Consider the following 24,831-nt stretch of genomic DNA (forward strand, 5'->3'; position numbering starts at 1 on the left):
TTCAGCTGCTCTGACACTGATGATGCCCTCTCATCTCCTTCTTGAAAAAGTCCCCATCATGGGGTTCCCATTTCTTCCTCGTCAGCGACCCCTTCTTGGATGCTCCTTCCTTCCTTCCACCCCAGTAAAGTGCAGTAAAGCACAGAGGCAAGGAGCTCAGATTCTCAAGTCTGACCACCTGCCACCTGTGTGATCTTGGCACACAGCTCACCTCTGAGTTCTACCAGGAGAACGGAGACAGTGAGAGCACCTGCGCCCAGCTCTGCAGGACTGCTGAGGGAGCTACGCGGGGTGCTGAACTCAGGGCCCCGACAGGCGCTGGGTCCTGTGCTCGGCCGAGAGCGAGCGCTCAAGTTGGCTGTTCGGCACATGCTCCCACGAAGAGAAGACTGAAAAGAAATATAGCGATGATGGACAAGGCTGTGAGACCGTGGCCTGTTGGCAGAGAGGACGATGAGAGGAGGAAAGAAAGGAGAAGCAGAGGCAGGGAAAAATGCAGCCAGAGTTCATGACTATAAGATACCCGAAGGCTTGAAAAGAAAAACAAAAAGGCAGAAAACCAAAAACTACCCCAAATCCCAAATTTGCTCTCTGTGCTGAGAGTCCCACTTCTCAAAAGGGAATAGACTGGGAAGGATGGGTGTGGTCTTCTGGAGAAACAACAATCACAACAATCACGATGTAAACACATGGTAGTAAAACCACACAACCCATGGGGGAGAAAAACACTCATCAGAGACATGAGCAAAACCCAAGTGCCCAAGGCACAGCTAACACAAGGATATTTGTGTAAGTTCTTCCTGTCACCGAAACAAGACCTTTGAACCAGAGCTGCCTGACTGGTGGCATCACTGGGTGCCCTCCTATCAGCCATACCCTCTCCTCTTCAAAGTATTCCTTGGCTAACCATCTCAAGGAAACCTCTCCCACTGCTGGGTCAGGGCGTGTGATCCAAATCAGGCCAAGGGGCACAAAAGGATGTGTGCTGGGACTCCTGGGAAAAGGTCTCCTCCTCTGTAAAGGGCACATCTTCCTGCTTTTAGACAGAATGGGAGGAGGGAGGATGTAACACCTGACACTGGCAATGGCAGCCGTCTTGGTGCCGTGAGGAGCTAGGCTTGAGGATGAGAAGGAAGAGAGAAGGAACCAGACCCCTTAGTAATGATTAACCAACCAAAAACCTGCTACTTTGCATGTGGGATCATAAACATCTTTATTGCTTAAACCACTATTAGTTGAGTATTTTGTTACTTTGGGGCAAAAGCATCTTAATTGGTTCACACAACACAGGGTGAGCTGATGTCGAAAGAGGAATATCAAAATGAAAACACTCAAAGCTAGAAATCAGAAAATGGTACTCCTGTAGTGCTGTCTTACCAAGAGGCAGATTCAAAAGACAAAGAGTAACAGGCTATTCAACTTTCTCCTCCAGCTTTAGCCACCCCACTACCCCCAGCTAAAGTGAGAAGAGACTGAAATGCTTAGCTTTGACACTCTGATTAACATTCATAATGTACTTGGCCAAGTTTTCCAAGTTGAATCCTCACTACAAATTTCTATGAATTAAGTAAATATTTTACCCAGAGGGTATCTTCTTCACTCACCTCCCAAAGCACAAAAGTATCAGAATAAATGTAACAGAAATTTCATGTAAAAATATGTATGAAATGAAAAAGGTTATGTGCCCTATAGCAACATTAAAAAATATTTAATTCAACATTAAAATGAAAACTACTTTTATAATCAAAGCTTTAGAAGCAGCAAGAATTCTTTAGCATTCCTTTCTCTTCCATCCAGAGCAAAATTTTTAAAGTAAAAATTTTTAAACTACAGGATTATTTTTTTGGGTGGGAAACAAAGGTCTTTCAGAGATAATACTTTTTTGTTGTTTTGTTTTTTAAACTTTGTTTTTTATTGAAGCATAAGTCGATTCATAATGTTAGTTTCAGATGTACAGCAATGTGATTCAGTTATACATATACATACACACATATATATATTTCCAGATTCTTTTCCATTATATGTTACCACAAGAAATTGAATACAGTTCCCTGTGACATACAGTAGGTCCTTGTGTTTATCTATTTTATATATAGTAATGTGTATATATGAATCCCAAACTCCTAATTTATCCCTCCCCTGCTCTTTCCCCTTTGGTAACCATAGTTTGTCTTCTATGTCCATGAGTCTATATTTGGTTTGTAAATAAAATTTGTGTCTTTTTAAGATTTCACATATAAGTGATACGTAATATTTGTCTTTCTCTGACTTACGTCACTTAATATGATAATCTCTAGATCCATCCATGATGCTGCAAATGGCATTATTTCATTCTTTTTTATGGCTGAGTAGTATTCCAGTGTGTGTGTGTGTGTGTGTGTGTGTGTGTGTGTGTGTGTGTGTGTGTGTACACACCACATCTTCTTTATCTATCTCTCCATCAATGGACATTTAGGTTGTTTCCATGTCTTGGCTATTGTAAATAGTGCTGCCATGAACATTGTCTTTTTGAATTATAATTTTCTCTGCATATATGTCCACGAGTGGGATTGTTGGATCAGATGGCAAGTCTATTTTTAGGTTTTTTTTTTTAAAGCCATTCTTTTGTTTTGGTGGGGAGGAAGTAATTAGGTTTCTTTATTTTTTTAGAGGAGGTACTGGGGATTGAACCCAGGACCTCGTGCATGCTAAGCACATAAGCACTTGAACTATACCCTCCCCCTATTTTTAGTTTTTAAAGGAACCTCCAAACTGCCCTCCATAATGGCCATACCAATTCATATTCGACCAACAGTGTAGGAGGGTTCCTTTTTCTTCACACCCTCTCTAGCATTTATCATTTGTAGATTTTTTAATGATGGCCATTCTGACTGGTGTGAGGCGATACCTCACTGTAGTTCTGATTTGCATTTCTCTAATAACTAACAATACTGAGCATCTTCTCACATGTCTGTTGGCCAGCTGGATGTCTTCTTTGGAGAAATATCTATTTAGATTTTCTGCCCATTTTTTGATTAGGTTGTTTGTTTGATATTAATCTGTATGAGCTGTTTGTATAGTTTGGAAATTAGTTTCTTGTCGATCATATCATTCGCAAATATTTTCTCCCAGAGATAATACTCTTAATGAAGGCAAATTTTGAAACGATTCATTATCTTCATATTTGTCACACCCCTTCAGTTTTAAGAGATAGGATTTTATAACACAAGTTTCATAATAAAATTATGAATACCAATACCAAAAAGTCAGTAACCAGACAATAAGACCGTCTTGAAAAATGAGAAAAATATTATCTACCTTAGGTCTTTCTCTTTTTTTTATGAACTGCCCAATGCTCTCCTATACAGGAATTTAAACAGATGCAGGGTGGTATCTGAGTCTAAACTTTAACAATAAAATAAAAAACTAAGCAAATCAAAATAAGTAAATGTTAGGCCTACAGAACCAACTCCAACAAAGACCACACTTCATCACGGAAGGGCAGTGAGTAGAAAATTAACTCTATGACAGAGTGGATATAAGCAAAAGGACAACTTGGAACAAAAATAAAATACAGCAAGTGATTTCCATTCCCTCTGAACGAAATACAGGCACATGAAAGAAACTTCACCACTGCAGCATATTTTCCTTATTGAAACTGAAGTTTTAAGCCCGTGTTTATAACAACATGGTTGCTGTGGAAATAGTTGATTCAACATTATGAACTCACAGCTGAATAAAGTAAGGTGTGGAACAGAAGTCTTATTTAAACAGTGGCAAGAACCATAAAACATTAAAAAGGCAAACTGAATGACAGTGAGTCAAAGCACCATATGTTTTAATGTAAAGGTCATTCATTTTTTTCCCCCAATGCCTGACTCAAATAGGATGTTTCTTTTTAATTTAATCCTATTTTTGGAACCCTATAATCATCTCAATCATCTCTCAAATGTCCTAAATTTTACTATCTGCTTCTGTCTACATGACACAGTGTGTATTTTACTAAATGGATCCTACTTGGGACAGAGTTACTGTGGTTTAGATCTTGCCAGAATGAGCAGAAGTTATGGTGCCAACAAACACAAGTGAGGGTTTTGAAAATTCTCTACATGGACCTGATTGTATTAAACATAGCCGTGCTGACTTATTCATCATCCCGCTCACTTTAGGCTGAGGTTTTGTCTACAGGTTTCAAGATTCTACATGAACTTTTCAAGGACAACAGTTGTCAGAGAATGGTAATGAGCACCCAGACCCCCTGAATGCTCAGAAGCCCAGCCCCCAACCCCAGAGCTGTCATCACACCTTGAATTCGTTCTTTGGCTTTTATGGGTCAGTTAAAGAGTTTTCCAAGCAATTCTGAAAACCCTCAGGACACTTCATACAGAAATGGTGTGAGCTGTGTGAACTTTAAACATACGCTCCTGTGCCCCTCCTCTGCGTCTCTTTCCACTTTTTAACTGGAGATGGACACTTTTCTTTAAACACACATTGGACCCATCTTTTCCTCTGGTTTTCTAAACCTTTCAAATTATGACAAATATTATGAAGTGTGAAAGAAAAACACACATTCAACAAGTTTTTTAAATGATAGTTATGTGGGGGGGCTATTTAAAAAAAAAAGCCCACTTCCCCTGCCTTGGAGAAGGCGCAGTGACTGGCTCTGTAAATAGAAACCTCGGGCTGCAGAGGTGTGGCCGCCATTGCCCTCCGTGTGTGCACAGGAGATCAATTCATACCAGCAAAACCGGAAAAATCACAACGGAGAGCAACTGGGGAAGCAGCGAGAGCCAAGAGAGAACGTAAAGGAGCCTGACTCCTACTCTGCTCGGTGAGTCACAGGAAACACTCCTGCCAGAGTCGGGAGGCCCGGGCACATCTTCTTCAGTTAAAAATGTGGGTCTCAGCTCCCTGGGCTTCACGCGTCACAGATCAGAGGGGAGCCAGGGCCTGACCTCAGGGGCAGAAGCCCAGCTTCTAGCCCCGGCCGCAGCCTGCCCTAAGCCCCCACTTTCAACAGACCGCAGAGGAGCCAGCCGTCCCCAAAGCAAACGCACTGGGGTGTGGAACTGGCGCTCTTTTTCCTATTCTGGATTTGGCCCACTTCATGTGTTCTCAGCAGGGCTCACAGGATGAAGGCCCCAGAACCAAGGTTCAAGTTAGGTTTATGTATAAAGGATGGTCAGCTCACCCAGCTCGGTCGACACGGGGGACCCAGCAGCAATCTCACCGATCTTGGCCACTCCGTCGTAGTAGGCTTTCCCCGCCAGGATCATAGCTAGACGGGGAAGGTGACACACAAAATCATTACTTCGACAAGGAAAGGAGGAAGGGACACAGAGCTTTTCTCCCAAACGTCCCTTGGTCCCTCCGGCTGAGGCCAGTGTGGCTCTCAGATGGCAGGGCTGGGGCTCGGCAGCTGTGCCAGAGGCAGGTCCCTCCACTGCTCTTCTGGAGCCACCCCCAGCCCCTGGAGGCCCCCATGGGATCCTCGCCTCAGACCAGCCCTGGGGAACCTGCGGAGCAGAGGCTGCAAGTCCGGGGAAAGCCCAGCCCACTCCTGATGCCAGTTCCAGGGTGGATGTGTTCCCGACATGGGATTAGGGCTGGAACACATGCACTCCAGCGAAAAATCTTTTCCAAGCTGAATATTCTACAGTAATAAAGGTCTGCGACGTTCACAGAGGGGTGTGTGTGTGGTGGCCTAGGAACCTGGGCCTTCAATGGTAATTTTACTTTTTCTAAGATATTCTGAGACACAAGCAACATATTTGTTGCCAGGAGAAAAATCTCTGAAATCTGAAATACATTACCATCTCAAAACACAATGGAATTACCTGGAAAATAACTGAATGTTCTGCTTTTCTTTCTCCTCCTTTTTGGGAGAGATAAGAAGATTTCTATTGCTGTACAAGCTGGACTCTAATTATCTTAAAAATCACATTTCTCCTTTCAAACTGATTCTGAAAACTACATGATAAGGCATAGAAATCTGCTTTTAATTTATCTTTTTTCCTTTTCTTTTTCTTTCTTTTTTTGGGGGCGGGGAGGGGAGTCAGGAGCAAGACAAACCTAGGACTGAACTCTACTGATACTTCCAACAACATGACCTTCTTGGGCAAGTTAGTTATCCTTTCTGAAACAAGGCTTTTAATCTATAAAATGACCTACTAGGGTGAGTATTGGACAAACGAGTGGAAGCTGCTAATACTGATTCCTTCTCTCTCTTTACAACTAGTGAGGTTTGAGGAGACTGAAGGTAGACACAAGCAAGCTTTTCAATAATCCCCAGTCTATTTGGTGTCGCTTTGGAGAAAATTACTTTATCTCATTCAAAGGCTGGCTTCGTACACAGACATCAGTTTCTTTGGTAGCTTTGGAGACCACAGGATTTTGGAGATAAAAAGCCCTAAGGAATCTCTGAGATTCCTTTCCTTTCACGGAGAAGAAAACCTGAGGCCACACCAGCTGCTTTGCCCCCATTGATAATGGATTTTTTTTTTAAAGATGGATTTTAGAAAGTATTTCAAGTTTAAAAAAAGGTGAGAGAGGAGGGCCCAGAATGAATTAATGCACAAATCCAGTCGAAGATATTGCAGGCCATAAAAATTAGTATTTTCATGGCAAATTAATCTATTTTTACATGTCTTGTAGAGTTAAAAAATTATAAAATTTATATATATACAGGTTTAGGAAATGTAGTGCTCTACTGTACTGTTATTTAATGAAGACTGAGGATAACCGCAAAGCGTAATTATAAAAAAGAGCAATAACAAGTACCATTCATGGAGACTTTCCAAATCATTACTTAAGTTAATTAATCTGTCCAACTAAATTAAGATATAAGTAGGTGATGTTATCCCCGTTTCACGAAGGGGATCAGAAAGGAGATATTCTGGGACATGCCCAAGGTCAACGGTGAATCAGAGGCAGTGCATGCAACTCTGGCTAAGGTACTTCACTTCCTTGATTCTAAATCATTGGGCTTTTGGACTCTTTGGTCTCAGCTAGCATTGAGAAAGAGATGACTCCACCTAAAAACAAGGTTTGTAGCCAGTAAACTGTCAAGTTAATATACGTAATATTTTAGTAGGAAGATTTAAAACTGCAAGGTACTGATAAGCTGAAAAGCAAATTAGTAGGAGAATGGTAAAACAGGATTACGCAACACTTAAAATTTTTGGTTTGCATCCACGTTAAACTGAAATTTTTTCATTAACTTTTGACTTTGTTTAAAACTATTTAACCATCTCAGTCTAGTAAAATATTCAGCTTTTATGATAAAGTTGCATTAACTTAAAAATTATATAACTTATCCAGAAAAAAAACTAAACTATTATTTTCGTAATTTTACTCCTCTTTGTAAATACTTTAGAGATTTTCTACCCCTGTTGTTTTAAGGAATGACACCTATTTGTTCTATTTTAGTGTTTGACCAGCTACTTCATCAATCTAAACTAAATACTTTTACCTGAAAATTTTTCCTTAAAATATGATTTCACTAGGTTTTGAACTCTGCTCAAACACCTTCAGTGGCCTCCCACTCCCCATAGGGTAAGCCTGTCCCACTGCACAGAGTTCATTGTAAATTTTTATACTCATGGCCTTTAATGAATCACAATTCAATGAATCACAGAATTCCCAGCCTGTGTAGTCCTCCAGGACACTGGAGGATGACTTGGTCACGTGACTTGCTTTGGCCAGTGGGGTACCAGCAAGCATGACTCCCACAGGGGCTTGAATTCTTGGGCCGGCCAGCTCTGCCTGAGGGAGGAAGCGAGCTCAGCCCCAGCCCAGCCCTGGCCCCGGCTGACAGCAGCTGCAGAGCGAGCCCCAGGCATACGAACAACTGCACTGTCTTTAACTCCGCTGGAAACAGTGAACTACTGTTGTCTTAAGCCACTAAGCTCTGGGGCAGTGTGTTACGCAGCAACATCCAGATGCATTAATGATCTGACCCTACTCCACCTTATATTTTTCTGTTCCCCACAGCTCCTCACCCATGCCAGGGTGCACCCTGGTCTGGGCTTGGATGCCCTCTTTCCTGCCTGAAGCACTAGTAAGCAGCGTCTGCCTTCTAAAACCTAACATCTGTCAACTAGGTTAGCTCCTACAGGGCCTGCTCCACCCTCCCCAACGCTGCTTGTCCCATGCTCTTCATTAGCTGTACCTGCTGCCCTGAGTTACAGTCTAACTGCTGACCTCACATCTGGTGTCTTCAACTACACTACAGAGTCTTACCAAAGACTTTACAGACTTTATCTAAGCTTCTCAATGGCTTCAGCCAAAAACAGACAGCCTGCAGAAATTCTGGAAATACCTTATGAAGTGCAGAATAGTCCCCAGGAGGTGTCTAAAGTGACGGGGTCCTCTGGGGAGAAGCCTTACTAGCAGGAGGCTTAGCTGTGGGCTGCTCATTACATCACCTTTTTAAAAAAAACTCTGCCTCAGAGAGGCAGCTCATGCCAGAAAGAGAAAGAAACCCTGTAGGTCAGAGTGATTTCCTTCACAGGGACGTATAAAGCGATGACTTTGTGACCTTGTGACTAAGCAATCATCAGAGGAGAGTCAGCTGTGCAGGACTTGCAAAACAAGGCTCCCGCTCTTTGAAGGAGGGAGGGGCACCCACAGAAGTCACTGACACTGCCGGAGGGAGGGGGGCTTTCCTCCCGGGCCTGCAGCATTTCCTGACACTGCAGACGTCTGGCCAGGAGCACAGAGATCCTGGGGAAAGTAAATACGCAGTTTACTTTTCCAGTGACTGCGACAACGGTGCACCCGTCACCCCAAGTCCCAAGTCCAGCCAGCACATGCCCTCTTCTGGGGCATGCTCATGCTGAGAGTGTGAGGACACAGGTTTATTTCCAGAACATCAACAGGGAACAGCCAAAGGTAGGGTACAGTGAAAGAGAGAAACGACGGGAAAAAGACACAAGCTTGATCTGAAGCCTTCTTCAAATCTCCAAAGGTTGGAGACTAATTTTCTACCTGTATTACTTGTTGGTCTTAGTGAGCCAGGGTAGACGGTGAAGCCAGGATCTGAGTATTTTGGGGGTGACACTTGCTACCTGGAGAGAACTGTTTCCACATATTAGAATTTGGTGATTGTCAGCACCTCGGGTTTTTGTTGGTGACATTCACCTTGTAGTAGGGGATGCATGTGCAGATGTATGCCAGCTTCCTCCAGGGCAATCCATCCAAACCAGCAAACCACTCCGGTTCACAAAGAGACAAAAGCCAATGCTTGAGTTCATTTTAAGTGAAGCACTCATTTTGAAATTAAAGTTCAACCTTTAATTGAGGTGTTTTTTTCCATTCAGGCTAAAATTTGTATTTCTCACATTTCTATCAAAGGTGATACACTCAGAGACAAGCCCTTCTGTATAAACAAAAAGGCGAATAATCCCTATGCTTCAGGGTACTGAGAAATATTTTAAGTACACTTTCTATATATGTTACTAGTTTACAAAGAATCTGGTATAAAAAGTAGAAAATGTATTTATGGCAATGATATAAAAGATTAAGGAGTGTCAAGAAGCAAAATCTGATATTTAAGAGATGGTCCTTTGATAGCCTACTATTCAATTTACTCATTTCAAATACACTAATATCCTAACACTGCAAAGTTCTGTAGATAAACTGTAAACAATTTCTACCAATTAAAAGATATTTTAAGAATTCAATATCAAGCTATTAAAATAATTAAGAAAAATATTTAATGAATGCCTTAAATGCATTCTATAAATTTAGACAACAGAAAAGACTTACCATTAACAGCTTTTTCGTAATTTTTTCCTAAGTTGATTAAATTTCGTAGCCCGGGATTGAATTGTTCCATAACATTCTGACAAGCACAAAAACAAACAAATTAATAAAATGAGCAAACAAGAAACCAGGTAATCTTCACATTTTGTCACTGCAGAGCCTAGGATCCCTGTGCGTGCCTGACACAGTCCAGTCTGTCTACAAAGCCACAAATGTTGATTTGAAAGTAATGAAGAGCATTTATTTCCTGACCGATGGAACGGGTGCGCACACTGCCAAGGCACAGGTGACCCTGGTGGTTCCCTGCCTGCCCAGCGGCTGTCTAGAACTTCCTGCAAGTGGATCAAGCAGCAGACATCCTGTCTCTACAGAGTATACCCTGCAGGGGCTGAGGGCCCAGAGCTGATGCTCCCTTTTGGGTTCAAGCAGGTTAATGGCTGTCACGCTAGCACTAAGGGCGTGATCAGAACTTAATTATATGGGCAATGTCCTGGCTATCAACAGAACAGAAATTTCCAAGAGATTCTGTCTCTGATAGGCCTAATTACCGGCGGAGGGAACGGGGGTCGTGTTGCTGGTGACCCTGGGACACAGGCCAGTCTGCAGCCTTCTTTCTAGGTGTCATGGCATTTTTTCCCTAGCAATCAGTTCATTCATTAGGTCCTCATGGAGTGTGCACCAGGTCCTGTGCACACAGCAGTGGATGGGAAGGCATGGTATCCCACCATGGATTTCATGATGCTCTATCTCTGCAGATGTCATGGTTTTAACTTTTGTAAGTGTCATTTCTCTATCACTAGAAAGTCATAAACACAGAGACAAGTGTTACGACAAGTATAAGACAGGCAATTGTCTAGAACATTGGTCTAAATTTAAAATGCTACCCTAAATCTGCAGTATAGACAAGAAATCATTCCTGTGGGGCTCTGGTTTCTTGACTCAGAATACACGATGACCGAATGTATTTGTTCCACCTACAAACAGTAAGTTTCACAGTATTAATCATTCCAGATAGACCAGTCACATCTCTTCACCCCCTCTCCCAAAGTGAGTACCTTGTCTGTAGAGGACCAGGCAATAAAAAAAAAAAATACAACATTCAAAGGGACAGATACTTGACACACACATTCTTCAGGATAAAAAGTTTCTCCATTGTGAGTTAGTAAAAGGAGAATATAGTAACTGTTATTTTCTCAAATAGTGGTAAAGGCTCATCATGAAAAAGAACTCCTGCCTCAACCCTCCCCATCCCTGGCCTTACTCCCATACTACGGTTTGGCTGAAAGCGCTCTTTTGTATGTACTGTCACAGTTTTGATTAATAGTCCTGACTTCTCAATTTTGGACAATCACTGCTGGCTTTCTGCTACAGTGGATGACCCCGCTTTCCCTTCCCCAATCTTTCCTATATAATTAAATAACAGTTTCCCGATAAATCAACAGTAAGGGTTTAATATGACTTTGTAAATACTGGTCACTATAAAGCAAGGAATGTACCAAAGATTATGCTTCCTTTCTTGATACATCCTTTTTACTTCTCCTGGGACTGACAGGTACCTCATTCCCCAGACCCACCCCCTTAGTTTTTCCCGTGTATCTGCCTTAAATGTCTCCACGTGCTCCATCGAATTGCACAGAAGCCTATCAGTATTTTCCAAATGTACAAAGCTGTCAGCTAATCTTCCATTCCATTTTCCCCCAGAACTTCCTCCAAGGACTCTCCGTCCTCTTGCTCAGTCTGGCCTGACTGAACATGCCATGTTGCTGCCCTTGGACGTCCCTTTCTGGTCCCCTGCGTTACAGTCTCATTAGCTGGATTCCACATCTTCCTCTTTCTTCAGTTATTCCTATTTCCTGGAGATCATTCTCCAAGAATGACTAAGAAATGATGCATGAGGTAAATCTGAATCGCCACGTGTCTGAAATTATCTTTACCTTGACATTTGATTGATATTTTGCTGGGCAGAGTATTATAGACTGAAGGTGATTTTCCCTCAGGATTTTAAAGATATTGCTGCACTGTCTTTAATATCCAGTTTGGCCATTGAGAAGTCGGTTGTCATTTCATCTTCCTTTGTATATGACGTTTGTTGTTTATTTCTGGAAGACTTCTCTTTATCCCTGTGCTCTGAAACTACACAATGGTCTGTCTCAGCGTGGGTACCTTTTTCATTTATTTTACTGGGCATTCAATAGACCCTATCCATACAGAAAACTATGCCCTTTAGATCTGAAAAATATTCCTGTTTTGATTCTTGCCTCTTTCTCTGGAACTGAGGAAGATTTTATATATCCTGGATTTATTCTCTAATCATCTTATGCTTTTTCTCTAGTTTTTCACTTTTTTTTCCTATGTCTCTGATAGATACCGTTAACTTTACATTCTACTTCTACTATGTTTTAAGAACTTTGGTATCATATTTTAAATTTGGGCTTTTTAAAGTTTGTTGATTACTCCTTTTTATTTTTTATTTGGGGGGGGTACTTGGGTTTATTTATTTTCAGAGGAGGTTCTGGGGATTGAACCCAGGACCTCATGCATGTTAAGCATGCGCTCTACCACTTGAGCTATACCCTCCCCCCAGTTACTCCTTTTTAAAAGCATCCTGTTCTTGTTTTATGGATGTAGGATCATCTTTTATCCGAATACACTAGTTTTTGGGGTTTTTTGGTTTTTTTTTTTGTATTTTCTTCCAGTTCCCCAAATTATCTGGTTATTTCTTCTCATTGTTTGGTACCTATCTATCTTCTGTGCTAGAGGCTTTCCTCAAATGTCTGGTGATCCTTGATTGTCAGTTTGTATTTAGGAGAAAAGCCCTACAATGTTGGCTAGAAGTGTCTGGGTGTGCCCATGGGGTGGTTATTGTCCAGTAGGTTTCATTCAAAGTGACTGGGATAGCAAGTCAGCTGTAAAGAAACTGGCCAAATGACAGTAACCAGGGGCCACTGGGTCTTTCCAGAAGCTTCTAGTTTACTATCATTGGGCAAGGGGAGGGGCAATCACCAGGTGGTCGGCTTCCCCAGGTCCGAAAAGGGATAGGGAACTCCAATTTACTGTGCTAAGTTTTCCTGAATTCCAGTCCCCAGAGTGGTGTTTCCAATTGAGAGCTCCTCTGACTCAACTCATCCTGAGGCTGAACCTCCAGAATGCCAGGCAGAGGGAGCAGCTGCAGTAGTGGTGGCTGGGGCAGCAAAGAGAGCCTGGCAATTTAACCACCTTGTGTAACTCCTACTCTAGTCTCCCCGTCCCTGCTTTCTGAGGGGCCTACTCCTCCCACTTTGGGGTTCTCTGGGGTGAATGGCTCAGCTCTCATCGGTGCTCCTCTCTGCAGGTCCTTTTGGTTCTCTTAAGGCAGCTACCACCCCTCCATCCATTTTCTATCACCTCAAATTTCTTCAGGCCTTTTGTCAAGTGACATTTCCTTTTTCAGGTCTCTACACTATGGATTTATAGAGTTTTTAAGTTCCTTTGCCACCATTTTAATGTGTTCTCAGAAGAAAGAAGAAAAACACACGAGGTCCATCCGCCATGCTTCACTGGAAGCCCACTCATCTTGTATTACGGGAGCCAGTCAGCTATTCGAGCCTCATTCACAACCAATAGCCATGAAGCCCCAAAGCCAATGCCAAGTCCCCCACCAGTCTCTCTGCAAGACGGTAAGCTTCAGTACACGATCATACAGTTTACAGTTCACAGGAAGTTATAAAAAACTGTACACAGAGTTCCCGTATATGTTTCCCCCAATGGTAATTTATATAGCCACAGTACACTATCAAAACCAGGAAGCTGACATTGGTACAACACTATTAACTAAAAATACAGACCTTATTTGGATTTATCAGTTTTTATGTCACGAATCTGGGGTGTTTATTGTTTCTATGACATTTTATCACATGTATAGATTTGTATAACCATCACCACAATTATGATACAGAGCTGTTCCAGTAACACAAAGGTCTCCCTTCATGCCACCCCTTTATAGCCACACCTTCCCCGCCAGCCCTAACCCCTGGCAACCACTGATCTCAATCTCTATAATTTTGTCATTGGGAGGATGTTCTACAAGTGGAATCATACAGTGTGCGACCTTTTGAGACTGACTTTTTTCACTTAGCACAAAGCCCTTAAGAACCATCCAAGTTGTTGGGCGTATCAACAGCTTGTTCTTTTTGCTAGTAGCAGTCCATATTATGGATGTAGCACAGTTTATCCATTTAACTGTTGAACCTTTGGATTGTTTCCAGTTTTTGTAAACAATTACAAATAAACCTGATAGGGACAATCACGTATAGGTTTTTGTGTGAACCTAAGTGTTCATATCTCTAGAATAAACACCTGGTAGTTCAATTACTGCGTCATATGGCAGGTGTATGTTTAACTTCATAAGAAGCTACCAAACTATTTTCCAGAGTTGGCCATACCATTTTACATTCTCATTGGCAATATATGAGATTGCAATAATTTTTAAAATCTACTAACTTCATTAGAAAGTGGTTGCTTTCTAATAAAAAGATATAGCTATTATTCAAATATCTCATTTAAGTGGGGGTGGGTATAGCTTAGTGGTAGAGTGCCTGCCTAGCATACACGAGGTCCTGGGTTCAACCCCCAATATCTCCGTTAAAACAAATAAACCTACCTACCTAATTACCTCCCCCCCAAAAGATAAATAAAATTAAAAAACCCAAATATCTCATTTGAAATCCTTATAATAATCTTATGAGACCAAGTCTGGATGGTAAGAATGTAAGTTCTAATAAGAAGATAAAAGTATTTTTAAACCATCATTTAAAATTCTTATCATCACACACACACACAAATTCTTATCATGCTCTTACGTGGCTGAGTCTAGCTGGTAAGAATATGTACAAAGAAACTGACGCAGAGCAAACCCTGTCCTCCAGCAGACAAGCAGTCAAAAAACGAAGCCCAGGCTCATGTTTTTTAAGATCATTCTTAGTTCAGCTTGTTCAGTAAAAAGGGAAATTGATTTAATTTCTTGATATAATTCTTGAAATGTTTACATTTAACTCTCATCTTAAAATATCAAAAACAATGAATGAGAACTTCCAAAGTTAACACTAAGCATAAGAAAACACCAAGCATAAAACACTATCCAAGTGACTACTAGAAAAAATGTTCAGCTAAGACTTGAGACTACAATCAGCTTCTGAGAAAACAATACAAGAGTTTTTAAGCTTGAAAGAATCAATATACACTTTATTTTAGGTTTAGCAACAGAAATTATTCCCCTGGAAATTCTGGCCTCTTTGAAGAGTGGAAAATCCACTTCTACACTGGCTCTTGGCCATTAATCTAGTTATTTTAGCTGAAGTACATGTATTTTTAAACTCAGGAACAAAAAAGCAGTGTGGCCTTTGGATTCCAGTCTGTAAAAGTGTTTATAGTAGCAGTGGACGTCCTTGTGAATTGGATGGGTCCTACATTTTGGGGGGAGGGCAGCAGTAGGGTCAAAGGTCATGCTGTGTCAAGGCTTGTTAAGACCTGAATTGTTTATAGAGCCTAAAATTTAGAGAGAATCACCAGTGGTAATGAACAAATCCATTTTAAGTTTGGCACTGAGAATAAAAGGTTTAAGAATCCAAGTATAAAAACAAAATAAATTATAAAAGGCATTAGCGGGCCAAGAAGCACTATTTTGTTACAATCAATAACAAAAGCTTAGTGTGTGTTCCAATGTTACTGCCTGGCAAGGAGGATAATTTGTCAAACCAGTCTGAACCAGAATGAGTTGCATTTTCATTCAGGGAAGAATATGGATAGTCTGGGCTAAAGCAGGATGACTAGTTCTGCCTGTGCCGCACCTGTAACGAGGCACAGGTGGATGGCAGGTGCCCCCACAGAAGCGCAGCAGCACTGGAGCATCCGGGGGCAGCTATTCCAAAGAGTGCCGAGGCACTTTCCCCCAGATTTCTAGTTGGTCCATTTATCTCATCCATTTCCTCTGCCTCCTGCAGAGTTCCAGATCATTTTAGAATGAATTCTACAGTCTTGTGATGGTTTTAAGTTCTACACCATTTATATTTTTCTTTCATTTTTGAAAAATTACCTTTACCATTACTGAACTAAAGACTTCATTATGAAGCGTAAATAAATACAATTAGGACTAGCCAGATAGTTAAACCGAACTGACTTTACATTCTTAAGAATTGATTACTCTTTCCATTTCTTTTCCCTGTTCTCTACAAGACCAAGGAAAAATTATCTGATATTTCAGTGCATTATTTTTCTCAGTTGAAAAATGTGGGTAATATTTACACTGGAATAAGCTTTAAAAGTGATTTAAGAATCTTTAATAGGGAGTTTTTTTATAACTTGATTCAGATACTGGATGTATCTTTGAAATTTTCGATATTTTATTCTAAATAATCCCATACCAATTAATCTAGCAATGTCACGAATGCTTAAATTAATCAAGGCACATTTTAATTTCATGTGGCAAGAATAACTGTTAATAAGGGTTAACTGAGAACACTTCTAGATAGAAGTCATTTACAGAAAACCTCGCTTCCTTCTTCCTTGTGTTGTGGGAAGCTGCTGTTCCTAGGCTAACATCAATACATGATTTCATCCCCTGCCTTTAGGTAAAGTACTGGTGGGTAAGTGGCAAAAAGGCAGATGCTTGCGGGCTAACAGATGGTCAGAAGAGTCATGTGTTTTATACCCATCTTAAATACTGAGCAGAAGCCAAGTAAAGGAAAATCAGACATCTAGACAACTGAGACGTCTTTTGAGCAGAAATATTCACATTTGAATATATAAACACACAAACCCGCTTCCTGCAGGCTAACGTGAACAACGCCCTGGCCCCCTCGGTCTGCACTCTGTCTGACTTCAGCTTGCATCATGCACCGGGCCGTATGGTCTCTAGTTCCCAACACGCCATTCCAGGAGCTGTGACCCTGGGGCAGGGGGAACATGGCACAAAAAACGCTTTGGCCTTAAACTCTTCGGCAAAACACATCCTTCCTTGCTGAGCCTCAGTCTTCTCTATAAAATGGGAAAAATTACAATTTCCATCTCATGAGGGGTATGAGGAGTCAATGAAACAATAACTAGTATTTATGGGGCACTCATCAAGCGTTCTTCAAGACGACTGACCCTTGGTGTGCCCTGAATCAACTGCAGTAATTAAAACGGAAAGACAAAAGCTCGGAAATACTAGCTATTCAAAAGGAGGAGCATTCCTCCCTACACAGAAGCCTCCGGGTACCACCACTCCCTCTCTGTAACATGAAAATAGGATACTGGCTTTCCTGCCTCAGAGGATGAGAGAGACACGTGAATACAAAAACCTCCAGGAGTGGGCGGTGCAAAGGAAGTCGGAGGTCCAGTTATTACCTGCTTCACTCTGTTGAAAACTCTATATTCCTTTTTTTCCGTCTGAGATGCGTTTGACACCATGGAGTCCGTGTTTCAGGCTCCACGCCAGGCATTTTACATGGGTTCTCTCGTTAGATCCTAATGATACAATTATTATTACCCCCATTTTATGGATGAGACACGAAGCTTGGAGATGTTAAATTTAAAAACCCTGCTGAAGGTCAGGCAGCAAGAGGAAGAGTCAGGCCGGGGCACTAACCTTTGTACTCGCCAGTCAGGCCTCAATACAAGTTCTGTGAAGTGAATTGTGCAATAAAGTGAGAAGAAAATGCTTTGATCACAGACAGCACTATTTTAGGGTGAGAAATTATGGGAGTCTCTACAATATTTCATCTTTTTGGATGCATTCTTGTAATCTTACTCCTGATTTCTGATGAATATAATTAATCTTCTAATAGCACCACAATATGGACCCATCCTACCTGGGCAAATATTTCTGACCTTCTCCCTTTCTTTCCCTTAAAAAAGGGGAGTCGCTGGGGACGGAAAAGAAGACGCCACAACTACCCGCAGCCCTCTAAGAACAGCAACGGTTGTGAGGGCTGCCAGACTGACTCCTTTGCTGGAAAGGAATTAAAGCATTACAGAACTACGTTACAAAACCACAAAGTGTTTTAACCACCCCATCCAGGTCTCATATCCCTTTTTTTCTCCCCAGAGGGAATGGCTAATTAAGACTGCTGTTAACTTTCTAACTCCTATTTTACACACACGTGTATTTAGTCAGGATTGATAAATAACTTTGCTTTGTGCATTTAATAAAATAAATGGTATCATAAAACATTTGACGTTCACTTTTTTTATTCAGCGTTATGCTTCTGAGACCTGTCCACCTTGATATATATTAACTGACTTAATTCTTCTTTAACTTCTATATGGTGTCCCATCGTGACAGCTAATTTTTGTTCTGTGGTTAGGTTACAGTACCTAGTTAGTCAACTAAATACTAACTTAGTTGTTGCTGTGAAGGAACTTTGTAGATGTGGTAACTACCAGTAGACTTAAGACTTTCCTCAATAATCTGGGTGGGCTTTGGTCAGTCAGTTGAAAGACGAAGAGTAAAACTGCGGTTCCCCCGAGGAAGAAGACGTTCTGCACACAGACGTCCAGCCTGCTGGCCTGCCCGACCATGTCGGACTTCCCATTCCCCCACAACCACAGATGCCACTTTCTCGATGGCCTCTACTAAGTGCCGTTTAGACGGCGGACAAGTTTTTGCTAACACCAGCGGTGTGGCAAGGAACTATACAAGTCTCTGTGTGCCCGCGGGGAAGAATTTATCTCCAAATAGAATCGCTGGGCCCCAGTGTGCATGACAGACCTTTCAGTCCTGTTAGATGCCACCCAACACTGCGGAGACCGTGGCTGCGTGTGTGCGCCCCCACAAACACTGTCGGAGGGTTCTCTTACCACACTCCCCAACTTGGTGTTATCATACTTTCTGCCAATCTGATGGGTGCAAAATAGTATTTTTTAAGTGTCATAAACTGTTTCCCTTGTCAGCATTAAAAAAGTACCCACTGGAAGTATCTACGCAGGGGAAGAGAAACAATGAAAGGTGGTTTACTGGTAAATTCTAAGGGTTGATCCTCAGCTCTGTTGTCTATCAGAAAGTCATCAGTGACTTTTGAACTTTTGACCACAGGGTAGGAGGAGGCACCAAAAGCTCAGATGATTCCTGCAATCCAGCCGGTCTGGGCTGTGGCCCCGCTCCGTCCCCCATCTCCGCGCTCCAGACTCGGTGGTCTCTGGGCTGTTCTCTGAGCTCCGCTCCCGGGGCCTCTACTTGCTCTGTCTGCCTGGAGGCCTTTCTCCTGGCCCACCGGGTCTCAGCACCAAACCTCTCCCAGACAACTTCCTCAACCCTCCCAGAGCTGCGCTGGCTCCTCTTTCTTGCTTCTCTTTCTTTAAAAGGCTTGTCACTCCCTTACAGGAAATTACCTGTTTACCGTCTTAGTAGACACTACACGTAAACTGGGCCAAGGACCACCGTACCTCCAGCACCGAGAACAGTCCCTGGACTGTCTAATGCCCAAAAGGTACTCAGCAGCAGCAGTTTTTGAATTTTTTAAGAAGTATATATAACAGGTGCATGTGCTCGAGGACGAATCAGCTGCATGACTGCCCTCAGCTCAGGACACACTGCCACAGACACAAGGACCCCGAGGGCTAAATAGCCACAGCCAGGACTTCACAAGTGAGTGATGCACTGCTTGCAGCTTCATTAGCTCAAAGTAACACTTCAAGAGAGGCTCATAAAGGCTGCAAGACTCTGCCCTCTACCTACTAAGTCGTAACAGGCTTCCAAAATCTTGAAGTGCAGGGCTTTCCTTGTGAATTTTGCTCCCCAACCCTATGCTTTTCTATAGGGTTGACATTTAAATTACTTCTTAAGTATCAGGCAGTCATGTGGCCTTTAAAAAAATAAAGAGTGTCACTCTAAGTGAAGTAAGCCAGAAAAAGAAAGAAAAATACCATATGATATCACTTATATGTGGAATCTGGAAAAAAAAAAAAAGACAAATGAACTCATTTACAAAACAGAAACAGACTCACAGACATAGAAAACAAACTCACAGTTACAGGGGTGTGGAGGGGGAAGGGGGTGGGAAGAGATAAAGCGGGAGTTCAAGATTTGCAGATACTACTAACTACTATATACAAAATAGGTAAACAACAAGCTTATACTGTACAGCCCAGGGAACCATATTCAATATCTTGTAGTAACTTACGGTTAAAAAGAATATGAAAACAAATGCATGTATGTTCTTATGGCTGAAGTATTGTGCTGTACACCAGAAACTGTCACACTGTAAACTGACTATACTTCAATAAAAAAAATATATAAAATATGTCTTGTTGGAAACAACCCAAACATCCATTAACTGGTGAGTAGATGAAGAAATGTGGAACATCCATAAATGGAATATTAATCAGCCATAAAAAGGAATAAAGTACCAATAAACCTTACAACGTGGACACATTCCATTATACAAAAGTGAAAGAAGCCAATCACAAAAGACCACATATTGTATGATTTCTATGAAATATCCAGAAATTCCATTTCTGTGAAGTCTAAAAAATCTAGAGAGACTGAAAATACATTAGTGACTGCCTGAGGCTGGGAGTGAGAATGAGAAATGACAGCAAGTAGGCACAAAGGACCTTTTTGGGATGATGAAAATGTTATAAAATTGAATTGTGGCAATAGTTGCACAATTCAGTAAATTTACTTAAAAAAATCACTGAATTGTACACTAAAAATGAGTGAATTTCATAGTTTATAAGTTACACCTCAATATAGCTATTTTTTTAAAAAGGGAAAAAACAAAACAAAACCAAACCCGGCAACAACAAAACGCCTTGACTCTTCTTGATGTTCCAGGCCGCTGAGGATTCAGGCTCTAAACCCTTAGGGCCACAGAACGCCACAAAGCTGGCTGCCTCTGCTCACTCCTCGGTGGTTTCTAATGAGCCTGCCCACGGAAGGGCCAGATGTTGAGATGCCCACCATCCGCCATCCTTGCGAACCCTGGTCCAGCAGCCGGCGGAACAATGCTCTGGTCTGCAGAGCATTTCTGCCCGTGAAGCTGTTACAGCCACTTCCCCTCTTAGGGTGAAAATCAATTAGACCCATTAGTAGAAAAAGATAACCCAGCTATTTTGAGACAAATCTGCTGGATTAGCGGTTGTCTTTCCTGCTATGATTGGGTAAGGACTTTGGTAAATATTTCTCCAGGCGGAAAATCCTTACTATGCCTCTCTATAAGGATGGTTTCATAGGAAATCTTCAGCCCCAGAAAGCACCCACTCCGTGACACTCTTAAGACTTAAACATTGTTTTGCCTTCATTCTTCCTTTCCTCTCTTCATTCATAATGGAGGCTTTGGTTTACAGGCAGTTTTTTTCTGCAAAAGTGGTTGTTCAGAGGGCAAAGGGCATGCTAGAAAAGAAGCCATGAGGGGCACAGGGTTACATGGCTCCGCCCCTCACATGACCTCTGCACAAGAAGCCACTGGGCCAGTGGTCAGTAAGGCGTATGGCCATCTCTCTGGGCTTAGCCTCTCCTAGAAGAATATTCTCAGAGCTCTGAGAATACCAGGCAGATCTCGAGCTTCTTAAGAACCAACCCAGCGAGGAGAACCACTGTGGCCAGAACCAGAAGGTAGGTATTGCTGCCTCTGAAGATATGTTACTAGAAGCAATCACATCTCTGTGACCTTTTATTTCACTGTTTAAAGAAACAGATTTCTGTAACAGACGCCACTGTCCCCACTCCCTGCCCACTCAGGCAGCAAGAAATGCTCTGAAGCACAAGCACAGTTAAACAAAACACAAAGGGCGCAACACACTGGTGTGAGAAAGAAACATGTTCTATAACTGTTCGAGTCTTTCGGACAAAATTATCAAGCCTGTCAAGAAAATGAAGTCCCGGAGCTCCCCCACCCAGTGATTAGTGTAAGAATCTAGGTTTTCAATCGTAACTTTTAAAAAGAAATTGTGGTGGGAGAACCATGTTATAGGTACTCTGACTTCATGACCATTTGATAAAGTAACTTAAGGAAAAATAATAATGGTCTGAACCCCATTCAACACTAGAACGTTTCATTTTAAATACTAGACAAAAGTTTCACAAAGGTAAATGATAAATGATAAATCTCTGCCGGTGGAATCATTTGAAACCGCTTTTCCTTGCAGTTTTCAGTGCAGATGATCACACTCGGCGCAAGGCCCGGCAGTGGTGTAGCTCCATAAGGTTACACATGCTCCCTGGCAGGGCCAAGAGAGCTTGTGCCAAGGCACTGAGGCACTGTAACAACATCTGGCCCGTGCTGGCCTCAGCAGACAGAGGATCTGGGGACTCTGCCCCAGAATTCAGGCAACTTATGGACCTTGGGCACACACTGAACTTCATAGGAAGCAGTACCTGTGGGACTGAAGTAAAAACCAATTCTTGAAATTCTAGCTATAACAATATTAGTATGGTTCCTAGAGGTCCATGTTCTTATTGGAAAGAATGGAAATAATCTTTTCTGTGGCCACAATACCAGGACAGCTATTACACAACTTTCCATCAGAATCCAGAAATATGCCTCTTTTCTGGTATTTTCCTGTGGGGGTGCGGAGAGGAGGCTAGAGACAGACCATGGCGAGTACGCTCATGTGTACTTGGGTGCTACTCCACTGACTGTAAAGCCCTCACGTTTGGGCCTTTGAAACAACTACACATTTGTTCAGTCTTTATCATATACATACGACGAGCCCAGCCCTACGCTGGATGTACAGAACCCAAAGATGAGTGAGGAAAGAGTTCCGGCCCTTGAAAATGCATGGCCTAACAGAGAGACAGATACGAAAAGACACCAAGGCAATCTAGACTGATGTGGTAAAAATAAGAAATCAAACATCTTTAATATAACTTGAATATCATTTAGAAATATATAACTTTATTACAGATGGATGGCTTGTAATAAGGAAACTAATTGATTAGTTACTGGGCTTAAAATAGCTGTCAACAGAGATACACTTTGAAGGCTACAGAGCACACTAGACCATTTGATTAAGTGTTCTTGTCTGCCTAGTTACTAATTTTAAAAGGTGTGTCACGGAATAAAAAGCAAACAGCAGATTTACAGGAAATAATGTGCTGGGTTACATTTGTGTATAAAGTCCCCAGGTCCTTAACACGTAACAGGAACTTAATCAGCTCAAAGTCCAGTTGACTCTTGAACAACCCAGGGGTTAGGGTGCCCACCCTCTGCACAGCTGAAAATCTGAGTATAGCCGGCCGGCCGTATACTCAGCACCTCTGTACCCACACACTCAGTCAGTGTGCTTGGTGCGGAACTATGGCATTTACGGTAGGAAAAAACATCCAAGTGTAAGCGGACCTGTGCAACTCAAACCCCTGTTCAAGGGTCAGCTGTAAATTGCTGTTTTCATATAACAAGCCACATTCTTTTCAGTTCACTAGTTCTTTCCAGAGGCCACTTTTTACACAGTATCTGGAATAAATCTAGTGAACTTCCCTCAGTCAGACCCTCTGAGATGGGTCATTCTGCTTTGCATTAAAATTGCAGCCCTTGCAATCTGAGAAATATTGTTCAAAAAACCCCAAATAATGTAAAAAACAGTCCGAGTTTGTCAAATACAATTCTGATACCAGTAAGCGGAATCAAAGCTTCTAAATTTTTGTTTTGTTTCTTATCTACTTCTCTGATACAGCAGACTTTCCAAAGACTTCTTACAAACTGCCTAAAAAGCTCCTCTTACACTTAACCTGCACACACACTACTCTTTCCCTCCCTTCTTCCAACACTGGGACAAACACAACTAAGTCTGAAGAACTGCACTGGTAAAGGCAGGACCCTCTGGTCCTGGGGTGGGGTAGGAGCAAGGGAACACAACTGATGAGACAGGGTGGGCCAAGGTGCAGGGGAAAGGCTGGAGATGCTAAGACCTTGGCATTGTTGTCCTGTCATAAATTAGAAACTCTAGAAAGCACAGGCCCTGTTTCTTCTTCGGTATGGTTCCCAGTGGTGGACACAGGGCTTGACATAGCAGGGGGTGCTCAAGAAAATAGTTGCAGAAAGGATGAAGGTAGGTGGTAAGCTTAGCACGTCTACAAGTGATGCTCTAAACATGGTGGCTGTTATTGTTAGTGCCAGCTCGGTCCCACTGGCCATGGAGCAGGTGAGGATTTAGTTACAACTGTGTGGTAAGCACAGATCTGCATTTATTCAACAAGTATTTTTGAGTTTTTACTGTGCATTGGCATGATAAGGAATTTTAAAAAATCCTCAAAGAGTGTATAACTCACTGACCGAGAGAAAAATGTATGCCAGTAATATTAACACTATCCCTTTATCTGCCTATGTGTCAGATGCTCAGCTCAGTACTGTGGATAAGCAGTAAACAAAACAGATGAAAATCAATGCACGTATGGTGGGTATAGTGCAGCCAACACACTGTTCCCAGAGCTCTCCTGTACTGTTATGTTTCATCTTTACAACTGTGTGAGGTGGGAGCTATCATCACCCTCATTTACAGCCGTGCAACTCAGAGCACAAGGGCAAACGCAGTGGTGTGACATCATCAAATACATACAAAAATCTGGGGTAACACAAAGGATGGGTTGATTAGCTGAAGAAGTTGACTCTCAGGGGCACAACAACTGGGCTGAGTGTCATACAAGAACAATGGTTTACGTGTTTTAAGTGTTTACACACCTAGAAATACACTGTACCGTCAGACAGTTATGTCCTGTATCTCAAGCTGCTCCAAGCGTAAGAGGAAGCCCATGATAAAATACATCATTTGGTCAATTGAAACCACTAAAGTTTTATTAAAAAACAAAAAACAAAAAAAACAACTGCTGCATTTCACTATAAGGAACTATCATTGTGACTTTCCTGATTTTCTTTTGTTCCTTGAGTTTCTGTGGCCAGAAATGGATTGGTCTGTTAGCTTAGGTCTCAGGCGTCTGAATCTGACAGGTGACCAGGGTGGTCTCTGGTCATCCTCCCCTGTCCCCCACAGACTGGGGTTTCCCTCCTCCTCACTCAGGAGGGGGCCGCTCTGTCCTGAAGGCCAAAGGGAAGCACTTAGGGTGGCTGGGGGTCAGACTCAATGTCCAAGATCTGTCCTGACCCCCAGCCCCAATCTTTTTCATGTTTCTTCTAG

The 24,831-nt window shown here is 42.1% G+C and overlaps 1 protein-coding gene and 1 long non-coding RNA gene across 4 annotated transcripts in view; one reads left to right on the forward strand and one right to left on the reverse strand.

The window, feature by feature from the left end:
- The window catches only part of BAIAP2L1 (BAR/IMD domain containing adaptor protein 2 like 1), a 71,236-nt gene that overhangs the window by 38,655 nt on the left and 7,750 nt on the right, over nt 1–24,831 (reverse strand). The window contains exons 2-3 of one of the 3 annotated variants that reach the window (XM_074345690.1): nt 9,748–9,823; nt 5,171–5,257 (exon numbers count right to left, since the gene is read on the reverse strand). In XM_074345690.1, the coding sequence (XP_074201791.1) occupies nt 5,171–5,257; nt 9,748–9,823 (163 nt within the window). Of the gene's footprint in view, nt 1–5,170; nt 5,258–8,299; nt 8,362–9,120; nt 9,155–9,747; nt 9,824–24,831 lie in introns of those variants that run through there. The other 2 variants (XM_045525121.2, XM_074345691.1) reach the window with 2 other exon arrangements.
- LOC141573872 (uncharacterized) lies at nt 4,677–17,834 on the forward strand. Its single transcript, XR_012500241.1, has 4 exons — nt 4,677–4,810; nt 11,446–11,640; nt 13,175–13,400; nt 17,617–17,834. It is a non-coding gene; the product is annotated as an uncharacterized LOC141573872 (long non-coding RNA).

Source organism: Camelus bactrianus, chromosome 18 (genome assembly GCF_048773025.1).
Source record: "Camelus bactrianus isolate YW-2024 breed Bactrian camel chromosome 18, ASM4877302v1, whole genome shotgun sequence".
Classification (NCBI taxonomy): domain Eukaryota; kingdom Metazoa; phylum Chordata; class Mammalia; order Artiodactyla; family Camelidae; genus Camelus; species Camelus bactrianus.